Source organism: Protopterus annectens, chromosome 1.part2, assembly GCF_019279795.1.
Source record: "Protopterus annectens isolate FY-2018-M chromosome 1.part2, PAN1.0, whole genome shotgun sequence".
NCBI classification, from domain to species: domain Eukaryota; kingdom Metazoa; phylum Chordata; order Ceratodontiformes; family Protopteridae; genus Protopterus; species Protopterus annectens.
Window position 1 is genome coordinate 907,034,713 of NC_056727.1, and position 19,199 is coordinate 907,053,911.

The following is a 19,199-nucleotide window of genomic DNA, read 5'->3' on the forward strand; positions in this document are numbered from 1 at the left end:
TTTAAACTCTAAAAAGGTTAAAAACAACGCACAGTGAATCAAATACACACATATCACAGTGTACAGTGAATCAAATACACACATATCACAGCGTACAGTTAATCAAATACACACATATCACTCTCATTCACAAAACAATTAGCCTACAAAAATGCTTTCCAAGCAAGATCATTATTTAACCCGTAAGGTGACAGTGTTTTAAATTAGAGTACGTACATGGCTCCCATCCTGTCTAACAGTGTACACCTATATTGCTCAGTATATTTGTAATCCACTGGGACCTATCTCTTAACAAAAACATGCATGTGTTAAATTTTACAACCATGATATTTCCACAGATGTTCAGCTACAGAATTGTCCATGTTCCTGTTTCTATAATCTCTAATATGTTGTAATTGAATGTTAACCATTCTACTAGCTCTTCCTATATAATAAAGTTTACAAGAACGTGCAATAATATTTGTGACCATAGATGTATGACAAGTGTTTATTAATAATAAAATTACCAGAAGGAAATTTCTAGTACAATTTTGAAGCAACAACACTACATGACCTCATATGTTGACATGGCTTAGTACTGGGAAAATTAGAAAATGTAGTCTTGCAATGCATTCCTTAAAATCAAACTTGCTGAAAATGAATTTTTTTTTTACACTTGCCCCAATACTATAATTAATAGAAGGCTATTGTGGAAGAACAGAGGCAAGTTTCTGATCGCAAACCAGAACATACTAATGTGACTTAACAACACAAGCAATAGACTCTGTGATGTCAGTATATTTAGTTGTAAAATAAATTGGATCCACACATTTTTTATTAGCATCCCAAGGTACCGTATTTTTCCTTAAGCTCTGTTTAGAATCAGTATAATTAAAAGCATCTAGTACATCATTATACTTATAAACTTGTTGAAAAAATCTGTTAAAGTTCCTATTAACCACATAGTAAAAAGACTCAAAAGTATTACATAAACATACAGCACTTGTAAATTCCCCTGTAGTCAGTGATCTCAAATTATGAGCTGGGTAAGGAGTAGTGGCCCATAGCTAGGAGTTGGTCACTGTTTTTTTCCTAACCAAGGAGGTTTGCAACCTACCATTTGCAATATTCAACTTAATATCTAAAACTGCACTAGCATTGTCTCCATGATAACTAGAAAAAATACTAAAAATCATTTGGATTCAGATGGTGTAAAAACATTTCAAATATAAATGTCACACCTTGAAATACAAAAAAAAAAATCATAAATGTATCAAACAAAAAAACTTTAATGTATTCATGAACATACAAGACGAACAAATACATTTCTGTTCAAAATAATGCATAAAATGTTAACATAAGCAGGGACAAAACTAGCTCCCATTGCTGTTCCTTCATTTTGTAAAATAAAATTTTCCATTAAAAGTATGTGTCAAACAAAACTACAGTAAATACAGAGTAGCATTTTTTCTGGACCATCTTGCAAAAAAAGTAAGCACTACCCTTAAGTCCCATAGTATGTGTAGTATGACTATATAAAGAATGTACATCAAATATTGCCAGAAAGCAGTCATCAGATGTAGCAGAATTTCATATTTTTTTCCAAAAAGTGATGAAAATCTCATATATAAGGACTGCCTAATTTGACCCAAGGTTATGAGTAATTGTCTAGTAAATGTCCTAGTTTTTTCCAACATAGTCCTATGAAGAGAGAGACAACAGGCCTCACAGAAGTAGTTGAGACTTACAAATGATTGGGAGCCCATAAAAAACAGGTATAGGTTATCAGGAGGAACTGATTGGAAGTGTGAAGATGAAATAACCCCTAACCTAGAATGTGTTAGAACCACTTTATATGCCATTAAAAACCCTAAGTAGGATCCCCATGAAGCACTTATTAAGATAAACAACTCTAAAGCACAATGTCCTATATTGCAAGGGGTCCATAATAACTGTAGGAGTTAGTTCTAATAAAGCCTTTTTATGCTTCACCTACCAGTATTAATTATTTACTGGAGTATTAGAAGATATTATCTCAGTCTGTTTCAATGATCAACATTCTCCTTTCTGCCTCAAAGGACTTACTTGGAAGAGGAACTGACAAAGGCCAGGAAGAAGCCATGTTTGAGAAAGGACATGTATGTGAAGATGATTGAGGTAGATCCTGATGCTCCAACAGAGGAGGAGAATGATCAACGAGCCGTGACCAAACCTCGATACATGCAATGGAGGGAGACAATCAGCTCCACTGCAACACTTGGCTTCAGAATTGAGGGAATTAAGGTACTACTGTTTATTTTTTTCCTTTTGTTGAAAGATTTGAGTGCATTGTACTAGGTACCTGGACACATCACTTGCAAATCATTTCATTATGACCTGTAATATCAGAATGCTTTGTCCTTTGATGAGTTTGTATCAAATGACCTTGCCATACAAAACAGACAGCACCTTGCTTTCCATCTGGAGCCAGCACATTCAAAACGTGTAAAATACCAAAGCAGGGTAAACTCTGTAAGAAGAGCATTCAAGCAGAATAAAGAGTTGAAAGCCATTTACCTGAAACTCAGCTAAAACATAGGTTTTATGTTACATTATCCAGAATATCTGTTGCAGTAAAGCCTTTTCAAGACAGTTAAGACACACTGGTACTTCAGTTGTATAGTCTAGTCAGTACACGTCCATGTAAAAAAAGAGGATTGTTCCAAGGCAATCACTGTAGTATCATTCGTGTACTCCATTAAAGTAAAGGTACATTAGAGCATTTCAGCTATTGCTTAGTAAATATGTCAGCTTCTTCCACATCTGTGTTTGCGATTATTGTAACTGTTGACAAAGTTATTTGGAAGTGTAAGAAGATGCACTGATGACACAACAGTTGTTGTATTGTCAAGTGCCTTAAAAAGAATTATACAATAACAGATCATTGCTGTTCAAAAGGAGCTTGCTGATTGCACAGCCCAACCAGTGTGCCCATTGTTAATCGAGCAAATACCAAAAGATAAAGTCCGGACACTGAAGTACCAGGGAGCAGCCAGACTGTCTATTGGCATATGCTTGGAAGACAAAGCAAAATGCAAGAAAATTCAGGTACAGTCTGCAAAACTAAAGAATCAGAATCGTACCTGATTTTCCATTTATTTCTGCACTGTCCCTCTTAAAATCACAGCAGCAAAAAATAAATAAATAAAAACAGCAATGGAGATTCTCTTTTCTCTGTTGCTTCTCCTGTATTGCACTAATGTGTTCTGCAAGTGTGGAAATGTAAGTCCCATCTGCATGTGCAGTACATCAATAAACAAGGAAGAACATGGAGGAACACCGTTGTGCTCTTATACAAAGACACTGTTTAAGAAAGGTAAGCAATTTCTTTCTTAAATAAGCAATTTTCTTTCTTACATAATGTCATTGTATGATAGCAGTAATCCACTCCTATTTGTGGGTATATCAGGATTTACCATGGCTGGCTTTATTTAATCACTCTGACTTCACTCTTGTGATCAAACCACACCAACCATGGGTAAAATCCTGATATAGCCTTACAAAGCTGTGGATTATTGCTTAACTCTAGAAGAGTGTGAGACTCTGCTTTTTGCAGAAATGTCTGTGTTTTTGGGACTTTTTCTGTTTTTGACTGGTAAGAATGTGGTTTACTTTCTGAATGAGGAATATAATTAAAGTGAAAAGAATATGTTAAATTGTGGACTGTTGGAACTGGTTTGTATGCTGAAAAGGTGTCTACGTCAGATGTTCTTCGTGCTTCACAGTTGCAGACATCACATTTGGGTTATCTGCCTGCAGGTAGCCCTCAGCTGGCCTGAATACTAGAGTCTGGGATTCCAGCATTGCATGCTGTCTCTTCTTCCATGACATCAGGTAATCAGGGGTATAAAACATGCAGCCGATGTCATTACATCAGTCTTTCTTGCCGTGCAGTGCCTGAAGCCGAAGCAGTTCACAAGTGCTGGCCGGCCGACTCCTGAAATTTTCATTTTTGAGTTTCAGAACCGAAGTCTTCAAAAAGATAAGTACCGTGTTGGGGATCTTTTTTCTTACTCCAACCAATGTCAGTAGAATTTAACAATTGCCTGTGGAAAGCAAATACCTCATAAAGATTTTCATTCGTACTGCATTCCCTGCTTAGGCCCAGACCACAACTTCCCTTGCTGTCAGTTTTGTGCCTTGTTCAACCCCTATTTGTCGTTGGGCTATCTTTGCAGCAAATTATTTTGGTACTCGGTATCTATACTCCGAAATGCCTTCGTTAAGCCATCCGACTACCAATCTTCCGAAAAAACATAAGGATAAAGACAGAGACAGACCACTTGGGTCCAAAACTGCCAACGATGCTTCCGTTAAGCTAGTCGCCAGTCCACCAGTACTTGTGAGGCGCTTTCACAGCCCCTGATACGTGCTACTTCAGATTTGCAGGCCTCTACTGAGACCCATTCGGAGTCTGGTATGCCGTGAAAGGCTTCTTCGACTATGGAACCTGCGGATGTCACTACCTTGGATGGGTCCGGAGCCGCCTTGCAGGCACCGGCTTCTGAGGGTGTATTCAGGCCTACAGACTTGCATTTTAAACCAATGCCATCTTCTTGATTCAGGCCTAAAACTCGCACCACGCCTAGAAACCGACATCCAAACCGCATGCTCTGGCCCATATGCCTAAAAAACAAATGCTTAGAATGGCTGAAGACCTTATTACCTTAATTAGAGGAAGCCAGCCTTCCCCATCTAAGAGACCTAGAACTGATTTTCCTTCTTATCAGGAATCTGATATTTCTGTTCCTTCTGATTACCAGGATTTGCCCTTATCTATCTGTGAGCATTCTGATGCAAAGGATTCCATTCCCTCTGCTTCCCCTCCAGAAGATTTTTCTTTTAGTGAAACCTTGCACACTGTTAGGGAGCATTTCCGCTGGGAAAGCCAGGATTACTCTGACTCCAAAAAGAGGCTTAGGAAATTGTTACTCCTTCCTCAACACAGGCCTTTAGCTATCCCTCTTGTTCTGGACATTGTAGATGATGCTTTCTTGGAATCTAGCCTTTCCCCAGACACCTTACCTCCAGCTCCCAGAAAACCTGGCAGGTATTACAGAGTACCTGACTTTCACAAGTTCCTCTTCAAGAACCCTACTGCGGATCCAGAGACCATTTGCCAAGGACCAAAAGGCATTAAGGCTACTGCTGCCAAAAATCCTACCCCCTTTGATAGAGATTCTAGAGCCTTGGACAGATGGGGTAAGAAGGTATACACTTCTGCTACTTTGGCCATTAGGGCTTTAAATTGCCAGTTTCATATGTTAAAGTACTAGCAGCATGTTATGGGACTGCTTAAACAGAAAATTATGTTGATTCCTGACTGTGCTGAACACAAAGAATTACAGGATTTAATGCAGTCTGCAGAACAAGTTGGTAAACATACTTTGCAATGTGGTTTTGACTCTATAGAAGCATCTTGTAGGGCTTCTATCACTGGGTCTGTACTTCAAAGGCATGCTTGGCTTAAGGAGCAAAACCTGCCAGATCATGTTAAAGCTAAAATACTGGATGCTTCCTTAAACCAAGACCACCTGTTTGGCAACAAAGCAAAAGAAGTCCTCAAAAGGATGGAGGAAAAAGCTAAATCTATGCAAACTGTTAAAGATTTCCTACAAGTACAGCCTCCCAGATTTAGCAGGCATTAGCCTTCAAAGAACTGGTCCTTTCCAGTTGCTTCCAGGCCTTCTCAGTCCAAACCCAGGAATAGCAGACCACCTAGGTTACAGTGTTAGGCTACACACAGGCCTAAGCAATGGGGGGCTCCCACTTCCAAAGTAGGGAGTAGTAAGCCACCCCCCCTACGGAAAAATGGCACAATGACTTAACTTTAACCCTTCCAAGCCCTGCTCAACTGCCTGCTTCCTTAGGAGGAAAGCTCGCCCTGCATGCAAAAAACTGGGAACTCATTACCCAGGACAAATGGGTTTAGAATATAGTTTTCCAAGGATACAGATTCCACTTCCACACCCTACCAACCCCAAACGGTTGGCCAGACCTACCCCCAAATCAGTCGGTGGAGGCCCAACAGCAGGTTCTGTCTCTTCTAAGTATCAGGGCTATTCAACCTGTCCCAGCAGAACAAAGGGGACAAGGTTTTTATTCAAGACTTTTCCTGGTACCCATAAAAGACAGCTCCTGGCGTCCTATCCTGGACCTCTCTATTCTAAACACCTTTCTGGTAATCCCAAAATTCAAAATGCTAACACTTCAATAGCTACTTCCTATGCTAGGCAAAGATGCCTGGTTGGCAACCTTGGACTTAAAGGAAGCTTACCTGCACATTCCAGTAAGGGAATCTTGCAGGAAATACCTACACTTCAGGGCAGGCTCCATGCATTATCAGTTCTCTGCACTTCCCTTTGGCTTATCTACTGTGTCCTGGGTATTCACAAAGTGTCTAGCTCCAGCCATTGCATTTTGCAGCCAGAGAAATATTCAGATATACCCATACTTGGACGATTGTCTGATTCAGGCAGAAATCCAGGACTTCCTATTAAAACATCTGCATTCATAAAGAAACTTCTAACCTCACTGGGGTACACCATAAATGAAAAGAAATCTCACCCAGTACACTGCCAACAGATTGTATTCCTGGGAGCAAGCTTGAACACAACTTCCCAGATGGCCTTCCTCACTACAGAGAAACAAGTTTATTTGACAAACTACTTCAAACTTTTGGCCACAAAGACCCAGCTATCTGCAAGGAAAATTCTGCAAGCCCTGGGGTTCATGGCCTCTTGCATTCTACTAATTCCGTATGCAAGACTGCATGTGAGGAAACTACAGTGGTATCTATGGTGTCAGCATTCGCAGGACCTGGAATCAATGATTCCTATAATTCCTTGTATAAAGACAGAGTTTCTTTGGTGGGCAGAAGCCTGCTACCATAACAAAGGGCTCCCTTTCACTCTACCCCCTGCCACCCAAACCCTAACACCAGACACATCAGATTATGCATGAGGGACTCACTTGGCAGGACAGTGCATTCAGGGCAAATGGAACCCGAGACAGATGCACCTGCATATCAACCAAAAAGAAATATTAGCTGTACAGAATTCCCTGACAGCCTTCAAAGACCGCATTCTTCCAGGACAACTATTGGTAAAGACAGACAACACCACAGTTATGTGGTACATAAACAAGCAGGGGGGAACCCACTCGTACCCTCTCTGCAGACTAGCCATGGCTCTGTGGAACACAGCCTTGAGCTACCAAGTGCACTGACAAGCTCAATTCCTGCTAGGCAAGCTAAATTCACTGGCAGACGGTCTAAGTAGAAATCTCATGGACCTACACAAATGGAAACTGGAACCAAAAGTATTCAACTTCTTGAGGAACAAATGGGGGACTCCAAAGGTAGACCTGTTTGCCTCCCTTCAGAACTATCAATTGGACAAATTCTGCACAAGGACTTCCCACAGTCAAGCTTGGAAAGTGGATGCCCTGTTCTTTACCTAGGAAAGTCTCTTGGTTTATGCCTTTCCCTCTCTGCCTCTCCTCTCAAAGTTTCTGCAAAAGATCAAACAGGACAAGCCAAGGACAATACTGATTGCATCAGACTGGCCACACCAGCACTGGTACCCCCTCTTGTGTAGTATGACACTGCTGGAACCATGGCACCTGCCTCAGACACCTTCCCTGCTGTCCCAGCAGGCGGGCCAGATTCTGCACCCTCAGCTTCAAACCCTAAACCTTGCAGCCTGGCTAATTCCTTGAGCTCTCCAATAGCATCCCTCAGTAAGCAGGTGCTAGATGTCATTCTGGAAGCAAGGAGGCCTAGTACTAGAAAATCCTATTCTGAAAAGTGGAAAAGATACTGTTCCTGGAGCCAGACCCAGGGGATGGGCACAACGGTGCCCAGCTTACCTCATATTCTTCAGTACTTAACAGTAAATGCTCCACAAGGGCCTATCCTTCTTGTCAATTAAAATTCATGCCACTGCCATTTCAGTACATTATAGTACTGAGCCACCCCTCTTCTCTCACCCCCTGCTAAAGCAATTCCTTAGAGGGGCAAAAAATTTAAGATCCCCCCCCCCCAGGAGAGCCCCTACTCCAGCCTGGGACCTTGACTTTGTATTGGAAAAGCTCACTCTCCCTTCCTTTGAGCTAGCTGCAACTGCAGAGTTGAAATTCCTTTCCTTGGAAAACAGCCTTCCTTCTAGCCATCACTTCAGCAAGAAGAGTGTCTGAATTACAGGCCCTCATGGCAGTGGAACTCTTCATTATCTTCCATGCAGACAGGGTTTCCCTCAGGACCAATCCTTCCTTTATACCCAAGGTGGTGTCTAGTGTGGCCCTAAATCAGTCCATTCATTTGCCTACTTTTTTCCCTAATCCACAAAACAAAGGAGAACGAATGCCATTTACAAGAACATATCAGATTCTGAGAAAAAGCACAAAGCAGATTGTCTAGTGGGGTCTTGATGAATAGTTTTACTGCTGACTGTCGCAGAAGTCAATTGCAACCAAGGCTTTACAGTTCAGTATACTGTATTTTGGAATCAGGCACCTAGGAAAGGAATACATTGTAGTGTGTGTGTTGTGTGCATTGTATGTGTTTGCATGTGTGCGCTTGCGTGCACGTGTGAGTGTGTGAGTGTGTGTGTGTGTGTGTGTGTGTGTGTGTGTGTGTGTGTGTGTGTATGTGTATGTGTGTGTGGCAGGGGAGGGAGTAATAACAGCAAAGCAGAGAGAAGGATGTGGGATGATCACATGACATGGTCTAAAATTAAGCAGAGTGCAGGAGAAAGCAGCAAGAAAAAAAATGGTGGCTTGCTATCATTTGCAGGAAAGGTTTTGCGGAAGATAGTGAGAAATCATTATTCTCCCTTACAGAGTGTTGGCGAGAGCTCGTCTGGGATACTGTACGCAGTTCTGAAGAAGCTGTTTGTTTAGCAGTGTATTATAGAGGCTGTTTAGAGTATGAAAAATAGCATATAGTCTGTGTGTGAGTTTCCAAAGCCATACAGAGTATAAAAAGAACTTATTTGTCATTTTGTGGAAGGGGTATGGGGGAGCAGACATGACAGAAATGCTGTACCTTTTTCAAGGGAATTCAGAAAAAATATATAGGAAACAAAGAGGCTGTGGTCAACACAGAAGAGACAGAAGGAAATACTGTTTCACATAAAGGTGAAAGACATTTAGAACTGCTTTCTTAATGAGTTGGTAAAGTTTTAATTAGGAGTACATGCGATGGGGTGAAGAGGGTGTGGAGGAGATAAACTTTCTGATCTGTAGCAGCTTATCCAATAATTAATGGCCACACTGTGTGGACTACATGGTACTTATCTTTATGGTAAAGCAGGCACCAAGTATCTGTATTTTTATTCATAAGAATTTTAATGTTGCGCCGGATAAAATCTAGTTAGAGCTAGAAATTGGAATAAACTTAGATTAGTCTGCTTGCTCTTCTGTAGTCAAAATAAGTATATTTCTGAGGGTTGTTTAATGATAAGAAAAACACATGTAAATTAGACGATGTTGAAGTCTCTGCAATAATGGTAATTCTATCATTAATATGAATAATCCTGCAGCTCCAAAGCAAAAAAAAAAAACTTGAAGTTGCCTAATGTAACACTTTTCTATACTAGTTCAAGGACAGTTAAGCTACTAAGCATCTGCAGTCATGTTAATGCAAATTCTACCAGCATTCCTCTTTGGATAATGACAGAGAGACCATACATAAATAGTCCAGGTGTTTCAGCTAAATTAATTCCTTTCTTTGAAAGGTCCTCTTAGGCAGTGGTAGATTATAACAGGGGGATTTGGGGTGGCCACCCACGGCCTATGACATTGGGTACAAAACTACAGTTTGATTATGCACACATTACCCAGATGCACGTATCTGTTGACTCAGCAGATTCTTGTACATATACATTGTACACCTAATCATGTGTTGTTAACAGACACAGTGGAAGTAATCATTAATAAATTAGACATGCTCACAATAATGAACTGATGGTCCTATTAGACTTGCTTATAGTATTTGTCTGCAGTCGAGAAATGTAACTCCTTGTGGGAAAGAAAAGCATCATCTCCACCATCCTTTCCATCACTTATATTTTAAGTTTACTTACATTGTGTGCACCTTTTATTCAGAGTCATATGGGCACCAGTGATACAGGATAAACTATGAAAAGTCGAGACCCAAAACATGAGAGTGAATTGTGGAAAGAGCGGACTTGCATCTACGAAGTCTGAGGTGGCCGTTTGCCAGAATACTCACTTTTCTCTGAAGTTTTTAGATTTTGGAGTTGGTATATATAAGTTTGGGGAGAGTAGGAGGCTTGCCCCCCTGCAAAAAGAAGTTTGAAAGAGAAGAGCGATGTTCAGGATTTGCTCTTCTCAGGGATTTTTGGCCTTTTTTTTTTTTTATCTTGGCTTGTCATCACTCAGCATTTCAAGTGCTGACATTTCAGTAAGGAGATTGGTAAAGTCATAGCTTCTCAGCTTGTCTTGAATTGTAAATGTGATTTAGAAGCTAATTATAGTAGTGAGACTAACCAGAAATATTCTTTCAGCTGATGTATGAGTATTTCTAGTTAGGATTGTTACAAAACATATCATCTAAATGGCATTGGCTTTACACCTGATAAAAATTGGGAATATGTTATTAAAAGGCTCTGTGTTGCAGAATATAACAATAAGTAAATGGCGATATAAAACATTAGCTAAAAGGACTGCAGCAGTTTTGCATTAACGAAGGGAATATCAGTAACCTGATAATTTCTTATCTGAAGAAAGTACAGACGTTAAACAGTTGTCATTTGCTTCAACTCAATTTAGAGATATGACTGCAGCCAAAGGATAACAGTTAACTTGACTATATCACATACTTGTAGAGAGAGGACAGTGGGCTTGTTTGATATTTAAATGTTTTAATTACATTAATGTAAAAAATCAGAACTTCAGTGTTTTACATAAGGTCCAAGACTAGGCCTTGCAGTATTGGTAACCAGATTGACATTTATATGCCTGTTTATGTTTGCAATCCCTTCATTCAAACTTTAGATGCAGAGCCCAAAATCATGAAGGACAAATGTCACAAATGAGGGGCACAGTTTTTCAGTCAGTATTATTCACTTAGAAAAATAATTGAAGGCTGTGAAGGTTCTTCATTCAGTGTTGTCCAAAACATTTTGTTGTGGGCTGGATGGTTTTCTTGAATACGTGAGACTGAGAGATAGTTGATGGCAAAATCCAAGTAGGCTGAATTATAAAAGGCAGGCTGGCATCTTTATTTCTTGAATTGTTGGCGATAATAGTGTTGTAAGTACTCAGCTTGAACATACCCTGTTTTTCCAGGGAAGGAACATAACTAAATAAATCAAAGGAAGTAGGCAGGGTATAGTACGAGCTTCATAAGGGGCAGTAGGTATAAAGTGGGAGTAGTAAGCAAAATAGGTAATAGGAGCTAGAGTACTGAGAAAGTAACATTAATAGTACTTTAAAATGGGAAGGGGTATTAAAGTGGTAAACATTATGGAAGACCAAGAACAAGTTTTGATTTTACTGAGTGAGGATTTTATTCTCCATCAGCAAAAAACAAGAAACTTCATACCATGATCTATATCCTGTAGCTTCTTATGCAGCAGTCTTTCACGTCTCTAAAATGTCAGCTAAACAGACCAGTATCTAATTTCTCAACCTAACCAATTCAGGATCTAAATCCAGCAAATGTTATCCCACCTTCCTAAGGCTTGCAGCTGAAAAAAATCACTAAACCCGTTACTCATATCTTTAACCTCCTTCTCAACTCAGGCTCTGTCCCACCAGCATTCAAGCATGCAGTTGTAATCTCTCTACCTAAAGTCATTTTTCCTTATGGGCTGAAAGATAATAAATCTATTTTGACCCTGTGTCGTGTTAACAACAAAGCTTTATAGAAACAAATACTTTAGCATATTAGCAGCTATGGCCTGTTATGTGATGCACAGAATGGATGTCATAATGCCTTTAGTACCTTTACTGCCCTGGTAATGGCCACTGATACCATTTATTGCGACCTGAATGAAGGACTTATTACTGCAGGTCTCTCTGTTGACATGCCAGGGGCATTTGAACCAGTCAACCATACCTTGCTTCTCAACACACTCAAAAGATTAAATTCCAAAGTCCATAGCCACGTCTCACCCTCTACTGCTGATACACTTAATGCAGGTGTATGGCGAGGGTCTGTGCTAGGTCCTCTTCTGTTTTCTCTCTTTGTTAATGATCTCCCCCTAGAATTACCAAGTCTTAAATTAATAATGTATGCAGATGATATGCCATTCCCTTTCACCTGTAAACAAAGTTACATGACAGTTTTACTCAGCTATACATCTGGTCCACTTCTAACAAACTACTAATTAATCCTAAGAAAACCAATGTCATGGTCTTTGTCTTAGCCAAGAAATTGCCAAGTATCCCACCCATTCTCGTAACAGATCTTAGTGGGGACATAGTACCTCATGTCACTAGAGAGAGGTGCCTAGCTCTAATACGTAAACCTATGCTTTCCTTTTCCACACATACAGATTTTGTAATTAATAAAAGTCCTTGCTCAATTAAAACTATGCTACAAGATCAGTCACCCCCTTTCACCCACTGCTCACAGGGCTGTTACTAAAAACATTTTAATACCCAAAATCTAATATTGGTTTCCTTGTTTCATTATACATATGTATACTTATACATACTACATACGTAGTACTCACAGAATACAGACTGCTGAGAATGAAATATTCAGATTTATTCTATTAGCAGATCCCCAGATGCACCACTGAAATTTGCTAAAACAGTACAGTTGGCTTTCACTGCCTCATAGAGCCACTTTCATTTAAGTATTCTAATTTACAAGGTTTTAAAACACAGTGACTGCCCACTTTTAAGAGAGAAACTACCATAACAAGACAATCCTTGTTTACTCAGAAGTACACAGGACAACAGTTTCTTTGTAATTCGCTCTGCATGTAAAACTGCTTTAGGTGAGAGATCCTTCTTTAGACTGGGCCCTGTTACCTAAAACCACTTGCCTAGTGACATCAAAAATCTAGAAACCATTAAAAGCTTGAAAATGCACTTAAAGTCATCTTTTTACTGTGTATACTTGCATCTGCTACCATGACAATGGCTATGTAACTTAATATCCCATATCATAAATTGTAGAACACATTAAACTTTTTTCAGTATCTTAATGTGGCATCTTATATGCTTATGTTTCACAGGTGTTATATGTAAGATTGCACTGTATTTTATGCATGTCTTATCTTTTATTTTATATATATATATATCTATATATGTTTATATATTATTTTTTTTCTGTCACTGCACTCTAACTGAATCTTTTAATCTTATTCTGTCGGCATTATGTTATGAATGTTGCTATGTACTCATTCTATGTATAATACTGTTGATTAGAAAGACTGTAATGTATTTTTTGCTCTTTGAGCTTGGATCATAGGTTCATAGGTTCATAGGTGTTTACTAGGCTAATGACCACAAGGGCCTTTTTAAACCTAGTCATACATGTAAGCATGGGCCTGGGAGATGAACCATTTACAGGTTACCTGTGTCCATTAGAGACATAGGTGCCAAACCAGGGATGAATTTCTGTTTTCCCATCCAATTGTCCAAGTTGCACTTGAATTGTGTTTGGGAGGAACTCTGCTTCACATGGATGGGGAGCCTGTTCCGTAGATGTGGTAGTCTCTGGGACACATACCTATCTCTCCAGCAGGTCCTATTTGTACCACAGGCAAGGTTTAAGCCTTTAGAATAGGTAATTCTGATGCTGTTTGTTTTGTGGATATGCAGGAGATCCATCAGAGTGGGGTTTGACAATGTCCTGTATGACAGGCATAGATCTCCACTCAAAAGCCTGTAAGAGACAGACTACAGGGATAGGGCCTTGAGGCGGTCTGAATAGGACATTTTACTTTTGATCTGTATTCTTTTAGTGGGGGACTTCTGTGGATGTTCCAGTTGTTGAGTATGCCTGGTTAGGTACACACCAAAGGAGGCATTGTACTCAATGCTAGGTTGGATGAATGCCGGATACAGTGGAACAATGACTTCCTTGGACTTAGATGCTATACCGTTGTTTATAAATTATGCAACATAGAATGATTTCCTCACCACTGTGGACTCATGACGGTCAAAGGCTAGATTACTATCTATGTGTGTCTCTAAGTCCCTCACTACTGGGTCACCTCTAAGGGGTGTGTTGTCAGTATGAAAGTTACCAGGGACGGATGATTTCCCAAAGGATACTATTATGCATTTCTTGGCATTTAGTTTTAGTCCATGGCTCTGACACCAGTTTGTCTGTGTCAGCCCCTCCTGGAGAACATTTGTGTCAGTGTGAGATTCAATGACAGCTCCTAATTTGCAATCATCTGAAAATTTAGTCAGCCAGAGACCACTGACATTGTCCTTGACTTTTGAGAAGTAAATGACAAAAAGGAACTGTCCAAGGACTGATCCCTGAGGAACTCCACTTGTGACTGGCCTCTTTGTAGAGGTAAACTCCGCAATTCTAACTTCCTGGGTCCTGTCTGTGGGTCAGTTGGCTATCCGCTGGGTGACATATGGGTTTGTACGTAACCTCCTGAGTTTGTCAACAATGCCCAAGTGGGGTATTGTGTCAAATGCCTCGGCCAGGTCGAGGTAGGCAGTGTGAATGATTTTGCCCTCATCCATTGGTTTGGTGACCTTCTGAAAGAAGTCCACCAGGTTGAGTAGGTATGATCTGCTCTTGACAAAACCAAACTGGGTTGGGTGCAGTGTCTGGAGATTTACTATATCTCTGTTGATCATCTCCATTATAATTCTTTCCATGGCTTTACATGTAAGACTAGAGAGACTTATGGGTCTGTAATTTCCAGGGTCTGTAGATGGCCCACCTTTGTGCAGAGGGATGACTGTTGCCTTTCTCCACTTTCTCCATTCATGAGGTATGAAACCTGTTTGGAGGCTACAGTTAAATAGTAACTCCAGAGGCCCTGGGTCATGTTTGATGCTTTTTAGAAGGCATCCCGGGATATTGTTTGGGCCCACTGATGCAGTGTTCTTGGTCTTCGAGAGAACATTAAGGGCCTGATGTTCATTACCCAAATGTAATGACTGCAACAGTGAATACACTTGAACATCTACATTTATGGTAAGTGTACACAACTGTACTTTCCCTAGTGATAGTAGGGGGAGTTCTATTTGATGACATTTCCTGAGGGAAGATTGAGGGGGAGAGAGGGGTAAAACTGGAGCTGAATTTTGTAGCCAAGAGGTTTGCTATGCCCTCTGGCTCAGTATAGGTGACTCCATTTAGTATAGGGGACTCCATTTACAATGAGCTCTGCACACATTGTGTATTGCCTTTGAGGTTGCAGACATAGCTAAAGAATGCTTTGTGGTTTTCCTTGGCCTCGGAGGCCAAACTTACCTCAAATTTGGCCTTGATAGACTTTATTTGTCCTCTGAGCTGTTTGTTTAGTTTGATGAGAGTGCTTTTATCCTGCAGCACCTCCTAATCTTAGTTGTACAGCCTACTGATTCTGTGATTCCATCAGGGTGGCTTGTTTTTTTTAGTTAGTTCGGTACGTCTTCCTGGTGTGTAAAACTGTCTCTATGCAGCTATTAATATGCTTGTACAGGGTTCCTGTGAACAGTTCTGAATAGGCAGCAGTGTTCTCAGGGTTTATGGGGGCTTGGAATTTTGCCAGGTTGTCACGTAATAGCAGGAGATTAGCCTTAGAATAGTTCCTGAATATTCCAGGTTTAGCTGGGGGCTCTGGTTTTATTTTTACTTCGAAGGAGACCATTTTGTGGTCTGACCTTTCCAGGGAAGGCTTTAGAGTAGGGGGGTTGTAGCACTGTCCCATATTAGTGAGGACCAAATCCACTATGGTTGCAGCCCTGGTTGGTGTATTGACTATCTGGTCCAGGGAGTTTTTGTTTACAAAATCCAGGAATCTCTGTGCATGTATGTTTGGTGTCATATAGGATTCCCAGTTAATAGCAGAGCAATTAAAGTCACCCATGAATATGGTATTGGGTTGGATGGTTAGTGTTTCTAATAAGCTTAAATACATGGTATGGGTCTCCTTGTTCATACAGGGGGACCTGTAGCATGCAAGGAAGTGGTATTGGATTTTGCCTATGGTGATATGAACATGGAGCAGCTCAAATGCATTGCCCTGTTTGACCAGCCTTGAAGTATATTTATCTTTGATGTAAACAGAGACACCTCCATGTTTAGTCCCTGCCTGTGAAGTAGCTGGCCTAAATGTGTGGAAGCCATTATACCCTTGCACTGCTGGTGCGCTCTCCACAGCTTTAAACCATGTCTCAGTGACTGCACAGATGTCAGCATTCTCTAGGTTAAAGAGAGTTTCTAAGGAGTGGAGTTTTTTGTTTAGACTCCTAGCATTGAGCAGTAATACCTTTGCATTTTCTTGGTTTTGATTTGCTCGAAAAAGGTCAGTAGACCAGTCCATGTACCTGATGAAGAAATAATAAGTAAAGAAAGATAAACTGAGAAGAAATTTTATACTTTATATTTTCAACAGATTCCATAGAAGAGTTGGTGATCTATGATGTTCCTTGAGACAGAGGTAGAGAATAAGATATGCTGGCACATACATATATATATATATATATATATATATATATATATATATATATATATATATATATATATATGGCACAGTGGTACAGCAGTAGCATTGTTGCCTCACAGCAAGAAGTTCTCCAGTTTGGCTGGGGTGCCTTCTGTGCGGTATCTGCATGTCCTCTCTGTGTTCGTGTGGGTTTCCTCTAAGTATTCCAGTTCCCTCCCACATTACAAAGACATGCTTCTGGAGCATTTCTCCCTGGGCCTCTGGTGAAAGTTGGCTTTGTTCAAAGTCGGATTTTCCCAGTAAACAAATGTTAAATAAATATTGACTTCAGAAAATTGCAAACTTTATTTCTGAAGGTCTTAAGACTGTGATGTTTAAAAGACAACAAGTAGAGAAATAAATGATTAATGTATTATGTGGAAAGTTTGCAAGAACAGAAAAGGGTACAGATAGTGCATGAGAATGAACAAAGAGGAGCAGAAGAGATGTTGCCCTGAACAGTAATAGAAGTAATTACATTTTATTAAACCTTTAATTCACTAAAGTATAATGTGGGTTGAGAAGTAGAAGATGGAGTGAGTGGCAGTGAAAAAACAGTGCAGCATGATCTAAATAATGGGAAGGAATGTAAGGAAAGTAAGGAGAGATGATGCTAAAAAAAGAAGAAACTGATGTATTGGTAAGGAAGGTGTACTGCAAATACGGAATGAGAGACTCAGTAGCCATCGCTGAAGAAGACTGTGTTGCCAAAACCGGTATGATATTGGTGCTGCCACATTAAAAGATTATTGTTTCCACTTTTCTTGGTGCTGGCTGTGTTTTTTGGATTGAAACTCAGTAAGGAAATCAAGGACAGAATTGAAAATTATGAAACATTCCTGCATCTCTAATGCAGAAGAAGAAATGGATACGAGAAAGAAATGTAAAAAGTTCTGATAAAGCATGAAAGAGTGAGGAAATGTTTATAAGAACTATAGTGGTAGAGGGTTCTAGAAAGGAAAATTGAAGTAAAAAGTGAATTTTGAGGGGAAAACAATGGTGCTGTATGGGGGAAGGAGAGCATGAAAAAAGAGGCAGGTATCTGAGAGTAAGGAAAAATGAGTAAGTAGTAGTAACAGTGACAAGGGTAGTAGATGTAGGTCAGGATTGTTTGAAAAGGGTTGTAAGGAAGTATACAGATGGAAGCAGGCAGGGTGAAAGCAAATCAAAGTATGGTGAAACTTTATATAACAGAAAATGTAGTGATAAGACGATAGAATCCATACTGAAGCTGGGTACTGCAGTGACTTTTCTATCAGGAACACGAGTGGATGACTTTAAGGATTGCCCTTTAACTATGTGGAGAGCAGACACTGCAAGCAGCTTCTGCTTTCACTTCTTAAGTAAACAAATGGGCTGCTGTGATATACTCCAAAGTCCTAGTTGGGGAATGTATCTGGAACCCAGCTAGAACCAAGGAGGACTTTAATTTTTTACTTTATTGTTTGCTTTACTATTGTTGGGGAAGCTGAAATGGTGCAGCGGTTAGCATTGTCATTGGACAGCAAGAGGTTCTTTGGTTCGATTCTTGGCTGGGGTGACTTCTGTGCAGAGTCTGCATGTCCTTCCTCTGGCTGTGTGGGTTTCCTCCCAAAGACATGCTGCAAGTGACTGGACACTCTAAATTGGCCCAAAGTGTTAATGTGTATAGGCCTTCTGTGGAAGGTTGGGCACTAGGCTGGCAACTTGAAACCATAAAATGCCACTGCCAGTTGTTCTGCAGGCTGTTGTTCCACTGTGGTGACCCGTAATGGGGAAAGGAGAAATTTAATTTGTTACTGTTTTGCCTAGCCACAGAGGGTAGATACTGAGAGACGAGCCCTTAATTTTGTATATAGGACAGGTGTTTTTCATGCCTCTTCTACTGTCAGTTGTAAAATAAGTAAGTGGACTGCTGTGATATGCTACAAAGTCTTAGCTGAGGAATGTATCTTGATACCCATGTAGGACCACAAAAGGTTTTAACTTTTTACTTTGTTTTGATGCTGTCCTGTCCTGTAGCAGTGAGTGGACATTGGGAAGCAATCCCTTAATCATATGTATAATACAGTGTGCGAGCATCTCTGAGCAGAAGACCATTGGCACAAAGCCACAAAGATGTGCATGTCTTTGCAGGAAAGGCATAAAGGAAAAAAAGGAGATACTAATTAATTTATGTCATTTTTCTATTTTGATTAATCTCTGTTTCGATTTGCTTGTGTGACCAAGGTCATGATTGGTAAGTGTCCTTAGACATGTCCACTTAGTTAACAAATGCAAAATAAATAAAGTAAAAAAAAATGCTGTGTTTATTATTTTTATATCAAATGATATGAATTAGCTTAATGTAGGAAATGGACGAATAATGCCTAAGTGACTTGATGGTTAGAAGATTCTTTTATTGCTGCATGAACTGTAGGCAGTTTCATGATGAGTTACTTGTTTTCATATTAACAATAGTGTGTGCAGCTCTGTAATAGTAATATTAGGGAGACTTTTTTAGGGGGCGGTAACAACAATACCGTGACTGACATGTCTGTTCATATACCTTCACCAGGT

General features: G+C 40.0%; 1 protein-coding gene across 1 annotated transcript in view; it reads left to right on the forward strand.

Annotated features, from left to right (window-relative positions):
* The window catches only part of ITPKB (inositol-trisphosphate 3-kinase B), a 1,126,253-nt gene that overhangs the window by 895,838 nt on the left and 211,216 nt on the right, over window positions 1–19,199 (forward strand). The window contains exon 5 of the mRNA XM_044059604.1: window positions 2,058–2,262. Coding sequence (XP_043915539.1) covers window positions 2,058–2,262 — 205 coding nt within the window. The remainder of the gene's footprint in view (window positions 1–2,057; window positions 2,263–19,199) is intronic.